A 16,222-nucleotide genomic window follows, 5' to 3' on the forward strand; every position below is an offset into this window, starting at 1 on the left:
CTAGGTCGGGTGTGGAGACTACTTAAAAAGAAAAAAAAAGATTGCCTTTGAGAGCGTTGGTCTTCCAGCATTTCCTAAAGAGCCCACAAGAGAATCAAAAGCCATTGGTACTGGGCTCTCAAGCTGCCCTTGCATTTACATAGTGCTAGCCAACTTTAAGTAATTTTAACATGCAAAAAAGCATAATTCATAAGTATCGATAATACAAAATGAAAATACCCATGCGAACACCACCCTGATCAAGAAATGGAATTTTACCAGCACCCCAGAAGCCACTCCCCTGCCCCTTACCAAATATTCCCCACTCTGAGCTAATCAAAGGGAATCACTAATCCTCACCATAGATTGGTTTTGCCTGTTTTTGAACTTTATGTAATGGAGTAATACAGTAAGCAGCCTTTTGAGACATAAAAGCTTTTTGTAGTCGGTGTTGCCCTTGCTCAAAGATGAAAAGGACCAAGGCCTGTTAGGGGAGGAAGTGCAAACCTACCTGCCCCTCATTATGTAAGCACGGGACAAAGGACAACATCGTGCATCAGACAGAGATTTGGACCATCCAGTCCTGAGATTCTCTGATTCCGGGGTCAGCTGGCTAAAGTGTGTATCGAATTACTACCCTTGTATTTAAGGTGCAGCACATTATAAAAAGAAGTATTTAATCCATCATAAAGGCAAAAAATTAAAATACGGGTAACGCTTAATGCTGGGGACATTGTGGGGAAAAGGACACTTCCATTTACAATTAGGTAAGTATATGATCTAATTTTGAGGACGGTCAGCTAATACCTACCAAAATGCTAAATGTTCATACTTTTTGGCCTGCAAACTTCCTCCTAGAAATCTATCCTCAAGAAAGACTTCCAGCAACTCTGTACTGAGCCTCAACTTCCCCGTTTCTTAAAACAGGGATGATGACAGTACATGGCTCAGTGGGTTGTTGTGCCAAGCAGATGAGTGTACACACACACACACACACACACACACACACACACACGCTGCCTGGTACTCAAGTATTTAAGTGGTAACTCTTGCCTTTGTCTCAGTACATTGGTACTGTTCGCTTGACGTTTTCACAACAGATCGATAAAACCTTCAAGTATTGAACTCCTACCAAAGAACACACCCCTCAGGGAAACGAAGCTGGATTTTTTGTTTGTCTCAGTGTGACCCCCTGGAAGCTTACTGAAGTGCAGGTTTCTGGGCCCACTCTAAATGAAAAGAATTACCGCGGAAGCACCGCGACCCTATCCTTGAACAAGCTTCCCAGGTATTTCTTAGGAAGTCGCCGCCGCCTCGTTGGCCGAAAGCCGGTGGAGTCCGCCAGCCAGACGGTGTCGCTCTTCCCCAGCACTCCAGCCTCCGGCTCCCGGAAGAGCAGCTCTGTCCGCCGGGGAGGGGGTGGTGCTGCACTCGCCTCCTCTCTTCCGCTTCCGGTGTCCCCCTGCAGCCATGGCCGCCGCCGCTGCCGCTGGCGGCCCTGGGGCGCCCCTGTCCCCGGACGAGTTGCTTCCGAAAGGCGATGCCGAGAAGACTGAGGAGGAGCTGGAGGAGGAAGACGACGAGGAGGTACTGGGGCCCTGCGGTGTGAGGCGGAGTGCAAGGTTACGGGCCGGGAGCGGCCCGCACGGGGGTGTGAGCTCCGCGTGCTGCGGGATCCGGGCGAAAGCGCGTCGCGGAGCCCGGAGAGGTCGGAGGGGAGGTGTCTTCTCCGGGAGGCGGGGTTAGGGCCCCCAGTGGGCCGGAGCGGGCTGCCCTAGCTCCAGGGGGTGGTTGCCATTGCTTCGATCGAGATCCGCGCCGCCTCCACCACAGCTAGATGAGACCCTGTCGGAGAGGCTGTGGGGTCTGACGGAGATGTTCCCAGAGAGGGTCCGGTCCGCGGCTGGAGCCACTTTTGATCTCTCCGTCTTTGTGGCTCAAAAAATGTACAGGTAAGGTCCGAGGGCAAAGACGTTGGGGTGTGCCTGGGGTGACCGAAGTGCTGTGAATGAACATGGGCTTTGGAAGTAGCAGAGCGGGGCTGGAGGCCAACCTGCCACCTAGATCACTGAGTGAGTGACCTTGGACTGGTCTCTTAACCTTTCTTGATCTCCACGAACTCTTCCGTAAAGTGGCGATTCCTGTGGGGCAGGGTCGTTGTGAGGATCGTTTCACGTTACGCGAGGTAATTAATGTGTTGTAGAAGTAGCTTCGTAAGAACTCAGGAGGATGTTAGAACGGCTCTCGCCGGGTCAACAGCCGGCAGAACTGCCCGTCCTGTTTCTGGTCCGAGTGTGGTGCACGTGTTGGGGAAAGAACGTGCCTTTCAAAAACATTGGCGTGGGAGAGGTTTGGTTACTGGGCCGTTCTTGGCGAAGAAGAACACATCTGTGTTTGTGTCTTGCTGTCACGCTCACACCCCGTCTGCAGGTTTTCCAGGGCAGCCTTGTGGATTGGGACCACTTCCTTCATGATCCTGGTCCTTCCTGTTGTCTTCGAAACCGAGAAGTTGCAAATGGAGCAGCAGCAGCAACTGCAGCAGCGGCAGGTGAGCCCAGAGCCTTTGCCTGCGCGGCGGGGCAAGGTGTTGATTTTCCCCAAACCTGCGTAGACCCGCGGGTAGAGACTGGGATCCAGCCCCCGCTCTTTCAGGTGCCCACGTGATCGGCAGTGTTGGCAGACCTCCTCTGCCCCGTCAGAGGGAAAATGCGATCCGGAGGCTCGTCCCCTGCCTTACACCTCTCCTTTTCTTTTCCAGATACTTCTAGGGCCCAACACAGGGCTCTCAGGAGGAATGCCAGGGGCTCTACCTTCACTTCCTGGAAAGCTCTAGATTGTTACTGCTCTATGACTTGTCTTGGTGGGACGAGTTTGAAAATTCAGTAGTGTTGAACTGCTGATGATTTGGATTCTTTTCTCTTTTCCTTTTCTTTTTTTTTTTTTTTTAAACTTTGGCACATTGATTTATCTAAACCTGGAGAGAATTCTCCCCAGTGTGTCACGGAGACTCCCAACTTGCAGCTGTGCCCTCCACGCTGTCCCATTTCTTCTGTCCTCACTCTGATACCAGAGTGCAGCAATGCAGACGGTTACTCCAGCTCTGGCCACCCCCCCCCCCCCCCTTTCACTAAATCACTAAATCACTCGTGCCCGGAAGATCTCAACTATCTGATTGTGGCAAAGGAACCGATGCCACTGGGAAGGACGTACCCCTGACCATTTTTGTTTTTAAGCATGGAGATGTTGGGAAGGGACATGCACACAGTATGAAATACATAATGCCGTTACAGCTGCAGTGTAAAGCAGCCACTGTGAATGTCTGGGGTGGAAAGGAGGGAGGGCTGGGCAGCAGCTTCGACCACGGGATGGGGACTGTGGAGGGCAGAGAAGAGCTCATTTTCTCTGCCGGTTTTGGCTATTAGAGACCTGTGTGTGTGTGTCCAAAAAAGAAAAAAGTGCTCACTTTTTGTATTTAAATATTAAAAATGATTCCGACAGAAAGTGTCATCCATGTACTTGTGATACACACCTTGAGGTCACGTCCTTCGACTGCCCCTTGCATTTCCTCTCCGAAGCTAACACCACTGTGTGACACTGACCCCTGAGGCCCAGCAGTGGAAAACATGATTCAGTTTGGGCTAGGAACCTCTTTTTGTTGTTGTTGTTGTTACAGATTTTATTTTTTAAGTAATCTCTACAGCCAACCAGGGGGAGCTTGAACTTAACCCCGAGATGAAGAGTCACATGGTCTTCTGACTGAGCCAGCCAGGTACCGCAGAAACCTCATAATAGTAATCTTTGCCCTGAATTCAGGCAATCATGTTCAGATCCACCAACAAAGGATTGGGTCCATGTATTTGTACGGTCTACAGTGATTCACAGTTATAAAGGATTTGTAGGGAATGACCTACTACTAACTTCTGGTCTAGGAAGGGAATGGTGGCAAATAGAACTTTTTTGGTCCATTTAAAAATAATTGCTGAGATGAGCGGATTATGAATTCCAACTATAGCCCTGCCTTTGAACCTTGCAGTTTTTGCATTCAACGTAAATTTTTATTAGCAATGTGCTATTAACAATACTGAGCCTTTTATGTGTATTCTGTTTATCAGAATGATGCTACAGAATTTAGGGTGTAGTGGTAGTTCTGTTTTACAGAGGAGGAAACAGTCACAGAGAGGTTGGATAATCTGTGCCAGACCGCCCAGGAAATGATGGATCTGAATTCAAGTCTAACAGGCCCCCTCTGCTATGTGATCTTGATCTTGTTAACCAGAGAAAAACGCTAGTCATTTGTCAGGGCTGGTAACGAAAACTTGTACTTATTAGGATTCCTCAGATTGTTAAGCCTAGTTTTTGTAAATTGAAAAGTGCCTCAGGATTTTGAACCAAATTTAGTGCATATTTTGTCTGGATTTTTGAGGGGAGAGGTTGGACCAAAGCACAAAACAGCTCTAAAAGATGGCTGAGGATGTAGTGAGTTTCTTCTGAAGCATCACCACACTAATGTTTACCTTTTTCCTTTACAGAATTACAAATTCAGGCAGACATATAACATGTACGGAGTTTTCCATTTTTAATATTTGGTTAAACAAAATACATCTTTTGTAAACAAACCCAGCACAAGGCCAACAAAAAAAAGGAATAAAAGCAAGAAAAACAAAAAGCCTAGGGTTGCCCCTTATTGGGCATCAGGGTCAGGCCTGCCCCTTTCCTTAAAGGACATGGGGCTTTTTGCCCTTGGGCATCAGCATGGGTCCCTGTTCCTAAGCACCAGAATTGGATATGAACAGAGAAACCAGCCCTGAAATGTGTCAGCGTCTTTGCATATCCCATTGGCTCATGGACTCCAAGTGCACGGGGACTCCTTTGAAGTGCCATTTGCACAGGCCCAAGCAGATTGGTGGAGAGGAGTTCCCTCCTCCCCCTCCCAGGAAATGGCTTACTATCACTGACAGTGCCCGTGGACCCAAGGTCCTGCTCGTGACAATCAGGTTGGCTGTAACTTCTGGCTGGTGGTGGTTGGAATGTCATTGTGCAGGGGTAAGGAGCTCCCTGTGGTGCCAAGCAGGTCTGGTGTGGAAAATGGTGCAGAAGAGACTGCAGCCAGTTGCCGAGAGGGTGTAATGCAGTAGCCGCTTGGTGGCCTCTGTTACTCAGCATAAAAAACGGCCTTGTTGGATTGAAGATACATGTGCAGAAAAAGTGCTGGTGTAAACATGCACTCCAGTCACAGTGGGGAGAAAGCCTCAGCTTCGTCCTGTCAAGCCTGCTCAGTCTTGACGCGCAAGCCCCAGGCCGGCTTTGCCGCTGGAGAGGCCTGTGGCCAGTGGGGCAGCTCTCAGACCTGCCAAGACCGTCGATGGGTAAGCGGCAGACAGGCCATCCCCGCCCGCCCCCCCGCCTCGAGGCAACTACGACCACTTTGGTGACGCGCCATGTGGTACACTTCCCCTCCTTCTCTTCTGTTTTCCAAAGTTACAGGAGAAAAGTGGCCTACAGCTGTTTCAAGAGGTAGGGGGTAGATCAACTTTCAGTTGACGTGTAAAGGAAACCAAAGACATGACAAACCCGGGTCCTCTAACGTGATGCACATAAACACCCAACTGGAGGGCTCTGACTCTTGTCACTATAGGGACTCAGCCTGGGACTTCTACCAGTTCTAGCTGCTCTTAATCTCTGAGAGGCTTGTCTTCACGATACTTGCCTCACCCAGCTGTGTCTCAAACTAGTGGAATTTGCTATCAAAAGCAGACTTGTTTCCTGACTCTGCCAGAGTGTGTCAACTGGGAAAACTGCCCTTTTGCCTGCCTTGTGCCCAGAGCCCCCTAAATCAATGTAGTGAAGCGGCAGGGACAACGCTGGAGCGAGGCGGACAGGCCCCCCGGGCCTGCCCCAGTCTGGCTTCCGCCACGTCCTCTTAGGTATCTAGCTCACCCTGTCACACTAGAATATTGCGGGCCTCAACCACCCGGCATGGAACGCTAGAGAACTTTTCATTATAAGACTCCAAGGATGGCCGTTGACCACCCTTAAAAACGGGGGTAATGGGTGGCATTGAGGGTTGGAGACGGCATGCTGTACCACTGCTGGCGTTTTGGAGATGGTTTCCTGAGAGGCCCTTCTGCTCTGGGTCCGTCAAGCCAGTCGCGTGGGCTTCGCGTGTACTATGTCTTCAGACCCACTGGTTGCCAGGAAAGGGGAAGTGGAGGCAGCATCTCCAGGTGAGTCACAGCAGCAGTGAACTCCAGCAGAGCCTCTGTCAAGTTCTCGTGGGAATGGGGAAAATAAGCTGGGACCCACCTTCCTTTCTCCTCTCTGAAATAAAACAAGGGTCTTCCAGAGCTGGCCCTAAGCACACAGAGCTCCTACCTTCCTTTCCCAGGAATGAGTAACGCTGGTTGCTTCTCGTAACAGTCCACACATCTGTCCTATTGCACTGTCAAATCTGAGGGCAAAACCCAGTGAGATGTTTGGGGAAGTGGCAGGGGCAGACCCGCTGTATAGGCCACAGCACGTTACAGACGATTTCGGGGCTGAGGTGAGGGAAGGATGGGTAGAACTGCGTTACACGTCAGCCCTCCAACTCTGATGGGCCTCCACCTCTTCTGGTACCACCAGCAGGAGTTCACAGTTCTTTCCTCGCAAGTGATGTTTTAGAAATTTCCTGTGGGAACAACGGGTAGATGAAAGAGAAGATGAAATGCTGGTAAAACTGCAAATTCCAGTCTCAGGGCCGTGTGTTCACCAGTGACCTCCTCAGCTATACCCTCGGCAGCCCCCAAACTCTTGAGTAGGGATCTGTTCTTGCAGCTTCTGCAACTGGCTACCCCTCGATCTGGCCACTTAATTTCCAAGCTGAATTTTCGCTCATTCTCATATAGAACTGCCAAACTATCGGGGCACCTGGGTGGCTCAGTCGGTTGAGCATCCGACTTTGGCTCTCGCAGTTGGTGAGTTCGAGCCCCGCATCAGGCTCTGTGCTGACAGCTCGGAGCCTGGAGCCTCTTCAGATTCTGTGTGTGTGTGTGTGTCTCTCTCTGTCTCTCTCTGCCCCTCACCCACTTGCATTCTGTCTCTCTCTCAAAAATATTTAAAAATAAAATAAAAGTTTCTTTTTCGGTCTCCGGGAAATTTAGCCCTCTCTGGCCTGAATGTCTGTCTTCCTCCCTCTGAACTGGCAGCTTTACCATCAGTTGTCTGAGTACAGAGACTGCTACAATGCCAGTCCTACCAGACCAGAGGGTCAGCATGCCGGGGGCTGGGGCTTCTCTACCAAAGGGACTTCCCGTCCTCATGGGCCATCAAAGATTGAGGTGTTTCAAGCCCGAGACCCTGTGATTCTAAGCAAGGCGGGGAGAGGATCCCAGGAGCTAGGAATCTCATCTCCTTCGTCGAGTAAAAAGAAAAAAAAAGAAAGACGGGCTTAACTTCCCCAACACACCAACGGAAGGAGCCCAGCATGTTCCCAGCAGGTACCTGAGCTCGCTCTCGCCTCCAATCCACTCGGGCATCTTCAGTTTGGAGTCGAGGTTGTAGTAGGCACCTCCCACCTCTCGAACACAGATCCAGTGCTGCCTTTTGAGAGGCAACTTCAGCGGACCCCAGCACAGGCTGGAGGGCAGGTTCATGATGAAGCCCATGACGTTAGTGAGAGCAATGGCACTGACATCCCTGCGGAGGAAGAGCGGCGTCAGGCTCCGAGGCCGTCCGCGCCCCAAGGTCCCCCCGGGAGCACCTCCCCACGCGTGCCCGAGCGACAGTCCTCATCGGGTCAAGCCTGGTTCGGGTTACCTGCGCTTGTCCCACCAGACAGCTTCGTAGCCTTTGGTCTGAAGTGCTGCCATAATGACGTTCACGTCGTAGTTCCCATTTCCTAACATGCTCTTCTTGTGGGGCGTCACCATGGTGTTCGGAGACAGCCTGCACGCGTGCAAGGAGCCGGGCTGAGACTCGTGGGCCCGGCCGCCCGACCTCCTGCCCCACACGCCCCGGACACCTTCCAGCGTCCAGCGCAGCGCGCCCCCGCAAGGCCTGTTCCCCCCACTCAGGTACAAGGTAGCTCAATACTTTACCGACGTATTTTACAGTCGGGGCTCCTACTGCACTAGGGATTGCCTTTCTTCTTATGCAAAACATTAATTCGGTGGTGCCAGGGCCTAGCTGTCTGTCATCCAGAAAGTCACTGGACACAGACTGTACTCTTATGATGGAGTCTCATTTGTGAAGCCCCTGGCCTATCCCTGTCTGCGGCCTTCTTCACTGCAGACCTTCCTGCTTTAATACAGCCATTTTTTTTTAAACATTAGAAAACAGTAATTGATATTTTCATTTGCGTGGATAGTATTTTTTGCTACTCTTGTTTTTTTTACAGTTTAAATGCTTTCCATTTAAGGCTTGCACACTTGGTAATCATTAATCCTTAAATACTCCAAGGGCTACAGGAGCCCAGGCATGAAACAAAAACGTATGCACCGGGGCCACGTGTAAAGCACTAAGAACTAATAAGGCCTATATTAAACTGGCATGTCTGAGCCACCTAAAGCATTTCAAATATACGTGTCTGGTTGTGTAAGTACTTGAATAAAAAAAATTTTTTTAAGCTTATTTATTTTGAGAGAGAGTGCATAAGCAAGGGAGGGGCAGAGAGAGAGAGGGAGAGAGAGAATTCCAAGCAGGCTCTGCACGGTCAGTGGAGAGCCCAGCACAGGGCTGTATCTCCTAAACTGTGAGATCATGACCTGAGCTGAGATCAAGAGCTGGAAGCTTAACCGACTGAGCCACCCAGGCGCCCCTGGAATAAAAAAGTTTTTAAAAACTGAAACACAAAGAATCAACTGAAAACAATGTCTGTGCCAAACAAAACTCAATTATGGTCCACGCGCCCACCCCGCTCTGGGCCATTTTTGGCTGGGCCTCATCAGCTACTCCTTTGTCTCCAGCAAGGTCAGCTCCGAAGGCACTTCCAGTCCTATTATTTGGTTTTCACAGGCATGTCAGGCCGGGACTTGAGGGAAGGCCTTCTTGAAGGAAGGGCTGGATTCCTTTTGCCGGGCTGTGAAGGGAAGTGTGAGCTTCTTGGGAACGAACGTGGAGGGCAGTATCCAGGAAGCCGCTAAGGGCCAGCTCCAGAGGAGAGCCAGGGCTCGAGGGCAACTCTGAACACTCAAGAACTCTTACAAAGTTTTTTTTTTTTTTTTTTAACTTCTCTGTACACGGTGACCACACTGGTATTTTTTCAAACATAAAACATTCCTCCCACTGCTTAAACCTTCCAATGGTTCCCAAAGCACTTAAATACAAGCTAAATGATTTGCTTTCTAGGCAAGGCCCTCAAGACACTGCTGACCTCATCCCTATCGCTGGGCACAAAGACCTTCTCTCTGCTACTTAAACACACAAAACACCTTCTCACCCGAGGGCCGTTGCACGTGCTCCCTGTTTCTACCACACTCACTGTTCTGCTGTCTGGAATGCTCTTTCCCTAGGTCTGCACTTGGTTTGCTCCTTATTATTTGGGTCTCAAGTGTTAGTGCCTTAGAGGCCTTCTCTTACCACCCCAACCTTCAGTTTCTTCCAGGCACCAGCTCTTACCCCACCTGCTTTAATCACAGCCCCTGTCGCCACCAGACGCGTCTGGTTTTCCACACTAGAATGACAGGTGTCTCCATCCCGTTAGGGCTACCCCACCAGGACCCAAGGGGTGCCTGGCACATAACAGGTGCTCAAGGAATGTTTATTGAAACATTCACTGTGTTTATTTTGTTGCTCTCTTTCTTGGGAAACTTTCGTAGCAGACCCTTCCAAAGAGCTTGTGTGCTTGTTCTCCAGAGCGAGCAAAGAAGAGGGCTGGAGGACACTAACCTTCCCTCTGCAACCAGATTGCATCTTACCATCATAATAACTACTACTTATTGAAAAATTTCGTGCCATGCCGTCCAATGCTAGATCCTTTCATATGTATCTCACTTAATTTTCACCAGAAACCCATGAGGCTGTAAGTTATTCGCATTTTATAGGTTAAAAAACTGAAGTTTGGTGATTTAAAATGACTGGCCTGTAATCGCTTATCTTGTAAGTGACAGCACTAGGATTCGTTCGTGCTTGGGTTTGTCTGACTCCAGTGCTGTGCTTCCCGTCTTGTGTCGAGGAGCCAAGAATCAGAGTGGGTGGTGGTAGCGGCTGATAAGAGGAAGAGCTGGCACACCCTGGGGTCTGGGGCTAAAATGCAGCTTAAGAGGACAAAGGCCCTCAGTAGGCTCTTGTATTAAAATAAAAAAGCATATGGAAGCAAGCCTAGCTCCAGGTATATCAAGCTCCTACCCTTTCACCGATTTTCCAGTAGCTTCTCCCTACTTTCAGTGAAGTCTCTTGCCAGGAGATGCGTGAAGGCTCCAACAAGGAAATTTCCAGGCCTTCTACCTTGTTCACCATTTTACTCCCTACCAAAACTTACAGCCACGCTCTCCCGAGGGTGCTCCCAGAGGATCACAGAAGGTGTTCAATACAATAACGGCTGAATGAATCAGGTAAAAAGCTTTCCTGCAGGAATTCCTAGAGCCCCGAATATGCTAATATTTACCTTGAGTCTTGAGGAGACAGGGTACGTTGCGGTTCCCAAACGTATCTGACTACACATTTTTTTGAGGTGCACCTTACAGGAGTTTCCTAGGGTCTCCTTGTCCCATACATTCTATCTCCGATTCCCACCTTCTCCTGTCTATTCCCATTGTCTCTCCCTGAACTGGAGCCTCCTTGCTCCATATCTGGGCTTTTGAAACAGGTTCCTAAATTGATCTCACTTCCAAACTCTCCTTCCACCAAGTCCCTTATATGTTCCTGCCACACTCACCAAGGTACGATGTTCTTACTTTCATGTAAGAACTGCCCGCTGGCTAACCCCGACCCTCCCGGCCCTACGGGGCCTGCTGTCCCTTTGGGCTTTTTAGTGCACTTCACCACGACCACACGGCCTCTATTCTCTCATCGTATTTCCTGTTCCAAGCCAAATCCTAAAGCTTCTTCAAGGTCAACCTCACATCCTACCTTTGCCACGGAATCCTTCCTGGCTCCTGTGTAGCAGAAAATACAGGGAGATGGGGAGGACTACACATTATCCTAGCAACCAGCACCGGGACTAGTCGTGAGATTTAATCTCCATGCCTCTTAGCGTATCTGTAACAATGGGAACAATTCCCATTTTACAAGACCATTAGAGAATTCCGTTGTCTTATACATGTCCAACCAAACAGCAAACTCCTGAAGCAAAGGGGATGGCTCTGCTACTCTGCAGCCCTCACAGCTAAGCAGTGGCAACTGAGTGAACATGTGTCGCCCAGATGATCAATACAGGAAATGCTGAGAATGGCTTCCACCTCATTCCCAGGATGGTCATTTGAATACACGGGGTCCGTCCAGTGTGCCCATTATATCAGTACTTGTTTTTACTTTAACGATAGTCAAATGCCCACTGTGTCAGCTACTCTTATGAGGTTTCCCTCTTAATCCTTCCAATAGTCCTGAGATAGAGGTTAATCTCACAGAGTGAATAAGGATGCTTATGGTGATTTGCACGATCACATATACGGCTGGTGAGTGGTACAGCTAAGATCCAACCCCTTCCCCTAAGACTACGCTCAGCAGTGTCCTGGACAGTTCAACACACTGGACCCACTGAACTCCCTGGCATCCTGTTCTGTGATTGTTTTCTGGAGACTCCTTGGCAAACTCTTGCTCGGGGCGGCTTTAGTGACTCGGACAGAAGTTCTGGACTATAAAGCAAGCCTCTCACTTCTGTCGTCACAGCCACAGGTTGGAGCCATGAGATCTGAAGTGATCTGTAAGTGAGAAGACAGGCAGGCTCTTGCCAGGTCTCACTAATGCCTAGGCACTCAGCTGAGTTCCTGGTCCTCCCTGGAAGTTACCACTGTGTCTGCCTATGGTGGTGAGTTCAGATTTTAACAACAACAACAACATGTGGAAACATTCATGAAGAGTCCTTTCTCTCCTAATTATGACTTTCCTTTTCATCAGGTCTGAAGAAATGTGCCATTAGAAAACAGGGCTCAGAAGAACTTCATGATGTGTCTTTAAATCATTAAATACATAAAGCACAGATCACAAGGCCAGGCACATAGATGTACTCTGCAGGTACTGGCGATGATGATGTGTTTGCCTGGCCCTTACACAAGATAATTTCAATCTCTGCAGGCTAACATTCAATGCCATTTCTGAATTTACCACCACCACACCTTTAAATGTGGCCCCTTCCACCTGCTCAGGGACATTTTACTGGGGAGGCTGCATTTCTTTATGGTAGAAAACGCTGGCTGTTCACCAATACCTAAAATCTCTTTGTCCCTTCCAGCTTGCATTAGATTTTTTGAGCGGTATCAGCCTGGTTTCTGTTTAGATTTTAACAGCTATTTCACCTGGGGAAGGGATGCATAGCTAGCTGCAAGAACATTTAATCACTGAAAAATTGAGGAGAGCCTCATGAGGATGGTTCGAGGCCTGAGGAGTTTCCGAGTAACAACTCTGCAAGGCTGCCGCTCTATCATTTCACTTCCCAATGTTTCCTTTTTCAACGCAGAGGGACACATACGATGAAATGTTCAGGATCGGACATCCGCATCTGAATACATGCACCACGTCACCTGCCCAGTTTCTGAGCTTTTCTCCAATTTCACATGTTGAAAACTGATCCTTTTCAAACCAACGACCTCTTTTGCCATCACTGCGGCGGTTACCACGATCTTCAAATCCTGGATTCTGCCACCTTGACTCCTCTCTTCCCCATCCCCAGGTTCCTGCTGAGCCACTAGCTTTGGTTCTAAGTCCCTGCTCATTTCTATTCCAAACATGAGTCATCTCCAGTCCCATAACTGTATTGAAACTCCACCCTGCCTTTGTATTTCTTTTTTTATCTGGCTAAAAGCGAACTGCTCCGATGAACTTCCTCTCAACAAACAGCATTCATCAAAATTTTTCTCCCATTTCTCCCAGCCATCAGCCACATCTTCAAACAGGGACAGAACTTTGTATCCGGGAATTTGAAATTATCTGGCTAAACCTGCCAACATTACTACTGTTTCCGTTAAGACCCAAACAGATCCTCTTTTCCCCTCCGTTTAAACGGCTCTAAATCCCTCGGGTTTTAACTTCACTTGAGTCTGTTCTCACAGACTCAAGGCCTGGTCAGTGTATGGCTCTGGGATGTACTTAGCGGCTGAGTCCTGTTCAACTTGTTTTCTCTACAGTGCCCAGCAGCGCTTGGCTGGCTGCAGGCAGCTCGTAAATCCTTGTTTATACAATTCTATTGCCTCTCCCTCATCTCGTCTCCCCTCCCTCTGATCCCTTTCACACTTTGTTTCTATTTACCCACGCCAAATCTTTCCACCTAAAATACACAGAATTCCACCTCTGGAAGTGGGAACAGAGTGTATTTTCTTACGTACTGGTTTGCTATTACTTTGAGATGGATCCTTACATTGTGCGGACCGGAAACTGGGGAGGCTAGTACAAATTTGCAAAAGCTTTAATAGCCAGGAATAGAACTCCGGTTCCATGTGAGTGTTTAGCAAATATTTAGCATTCTTTCATTCAGGGAAAACACCACTGAAAGAGTCCTGCGATTACCCGCAAACTGCTTATAATCATCATCCATATCTTTGGGCCCAGGCCCAACATACTAGCAGGGTGAATGGATGCAGATAATAGAACTACTCTGACATGCCTTTCCAGGACTCAGAAAGCAGCCGAGCAGATGTCCTGCTGTGTCCATCCAGACACTGCAGAACTAATTCTCAAACCCTTTTGATAAAAACGATTTTAGAACATCAAAGTAGACAGAGAAAGAGCTGAATTTCTATCACCCTGTCAGGTAACATTTTGCAAAGTGGGTTAAAAAAAAAAAAAAAGGCCATCTAGAATGAAAGGGAAAGGGGAAGAGATCTAGAGTCCATTTCAAAGCACAGCTTTGCTACTTGGAAGCTATTTGAACAAATTACCTGACCTTTCTGCCTGTTTCTCTATCCATAAAATAGAGACAGTAAAATGACTGCTGGGGAGGGGTATACAGAGCAATGCACAAAAAGCACCAAGGCCAGCACATGGCCTCATGGGAAAACTGGGCACGGTGCATAGCTGAGCACCCTGCTTATAAAACCCACAACATTCCACCTCTGATGGCAGGTGACTGAGCGTGTACAGACCTTGTCCCCTTTCCAGACTGTAAACTCTCAGACCAGGGCTTGAGAGGCATTATAGCACAGTGGTCAAGAGCACAGACACGAACCTGAACTCAAACTTGGCCCCATCTGTTGTTGTTACCTAAGGCAAATTACTGAACTCCTCTGAGCCCTGTTTGTACCCGTAAAATGGAAATAACACAAATTGCATGGGATTGCTGAGGACATTACACGAGATGACACAACAGAGGGTCCTAGCACTATGCCCAGCCTACAGTAAGTGCTCAATAAATGAGAGTGATTATTATTTTTCCCATTTCCGTGTCCCTTACATCTGCTAACAGCATCTAGCTAATTAATACGTTGGTTTGAAGGCTTACCTAGCGGAGACACTGCCCCACCCACAGAAATGCAGAAATAGCAAAACGTGTAAAAATGGCAAGGAGAAGGAGTCCCCTACCTCTGGAAAATCTCTTGCAGTGTTTCCCGGGTGAAGGCGTTGCTGTCCTGGAAGACGTTATTGAGGGCATGCAGGGCACAAAGCTCCCTGCGCTGTTTCTCATGGTAGATTTGTGGGGGTGCTGCCTGGGGCAGCTCTACAGATTCAGATTTGGCCTTGTCTCCTTTCCATGGCACGCAACTCATGTTTTCGTTTTAGGCTCCAGAGAGGGCTGAAAACACCCCACCCTTCTTCCCTCCAGAGGAAGAATGTAAGTAAGCTTCTCAGTCTTTCCAGGATTCCTGAGGTCCACCTTATTTTCTGATGTCCATGATTTATGCTTGGTCACGGGGAGAAGAGGTTGGAATCAAAAGGAAAAGAAAATCCACCTCTTCTCTTTTCAATAGGAAGATCACTTTTGGATTTAGTGTTATTTCGCCACCGCTGTCAAAGTGCAGAATTTTTTCAAAAATCATAGGAAATCTAAGACCTTGCTTCCCTCCTCCCACCCTCCCCTCCAAACACCCCCGACGATTTTCTTGCTGTATTTTCCTCTCTGCAAATGCCAACCAGGCCTCAATGCAGGAGGACCGAACGGAATTGGTCACATCGCTCCTTTTCTTCCATTTCTTTCGAACCGCAACGCCACCGACTCAGGAGACAAGGCCTAGGTGGTGGGTAAAACGCAAAATTCGAGCAGCTAGCGAGGGCAGGCCAGCGTGGGATCGCGGGCGGTGCTGGGGCCTCGTAGGCGGCTCTCCATCCCCTCGGGTGCGGCGGGGCCCCGCAGGGCGCGGGCCGAGGCGGGGGCGGCTCCCTCCGAACCCGCGGACTCTCACCCTCTCGCCGCGGCCCTGCGGAGGAGACAACTCCGGTCAGCTCCGGCGGTCGGGCGGGCAGCCTCGGAGAACCAGGCTGGCGGGCTAAGCGGCGGGGCGGGTCCGGCCCCAGCCCGAGGGAAGGTCCTGCGCAGCGACCCGCAGGCCCGCGAGGGGTGGGGTCGGGCCCACCCCGCTTCGCCGCCCACACCCCAACCTCCCTGCCCGTCACGTGAGTGCAAGGCGACACGCCCTCCCGCCGCTGCCCCTACTCGCACCGCCCGTCGCCCCCTCACCGCTACTGGCCGCCACCTGACGCTGCGGGCCGCCACCTGGGCCGCGCTCGGGCGGGCGGGCAAGCGCGCGCACCTGAGCCCGACGTCAGCAGCCCTCGCCGGGCGCGTGCTCCGGAAACGCCCTCCTGCGCCGTCCCCGCTCCCGCCCGCCGCGGCGTCACCTATGACGTCAGCCAGTCGTCAGGCGGCGCCGGCTCCAAGGCCCCGGCTGCCACGGGTCGGCCGAGTGGGTGTGGGCAGCGTGGGGCGGCCTAGGGACAGTAGGGCCAGGGGGTGCGGCGGCTGCCGCCACTAGAGCTGGTGCGCGGCTCCTGGTTCCCGGGCTGGGTAGGGCGGGGCGGCCTGCCGGAGTCTCGCCTCGACGCCCGCCGCTCCCCACCCCTCCCCTGGCGTCGGCGACGTTCCGGGGCGGCGACCCGGCCTGCGGCTGCACTTTGCGGCTCTCCCCGCCCTTTCCCCCTCTCTGGGCCAGGCTTCTCGAGCGGAGTGCTTTCGAGAACC

The 16,222-nt window shown here is 50.3% G+C and overlaps 2 protein-coding genes across 3 annotated transcripts; one reads left to right on the top strand and one right to left on the bottom strand.

Annotated features, from left to right (window-relative positions):
* Positions 1–1,006: 1,006 nt before the first annotated feature.
* Positions 1,007–3,103, top strand: TOMM22 (translocase of outer mitochondrial membrane 22). The gene is made up of 4 exons (XM_007079498.2): positions 1,007–1,566; positions 1,813–1,931; positions 2,410–2,527; positions 2,738–3,103. Exons 1-4 carry the CDS (start codon positions 1,450–1,452, stop codon positions 2,810–2,812), a joined length of 429 nt encoding a protein of 142 aa, XP_007079560.2. The 5' UTR covers positions 1,007–1,449; the 3' UTR covers positions 2,813–3,103.
* A 1,428-nt stretch (positions 3,104–4,531) lies between these two features.
* On the bottom strand, positions 4,532–15,810 carry JOSD1 (Josephin domain containing 1). Of its 2 annotated transcripts, none has more exons than XM_042993279.1 (5): positions 15,722–15,810; positions 14,629–15,461; positions 7,774–7,902; positions 7,459–7,653; positions 4,532–6,646 (listed from the first exon to the last, which is right to left on the bottom strand). In XM_042993279.1, exons 2-5 carry the CDS (start codon positions 14,811–14,813, stop codon positions 6,547–6,549), a joined length of 609 nt encoding a protein of 202 aa, XP_042849213.1. In that variant the 5' UTR covers positions 14,814–15,461; positions 15,722–15,810; the 3' UTR covers positions 4,532–6,546. The 2 variants fall into 2 exon arrangements, with proteins under 2 accessions (XP_042849213.1, XP_042849214.1); XM_042993280.1 differs by having other exon boundaries at positions 14,629–15,274; positions 15,722–15,765.
* Between the last annotated feature and the right edge of the window lie 412 nt (positions 15,811–16,222).

The sequence above is a fragment of the Panthera tigris genome, chromosome B4, assembly GCF_018350195.1.
Source record: "Panthera tigris isolate Pti1 chromosome B4, P.tigris_Pti1_mat1.1, whole genome shotgun sequence".
Lineage (NCBI taxonomy): Eukaryota > Metazoa > Chordata > Mammalia > Carnivora > Felidae > Panthera > Panthera tigris.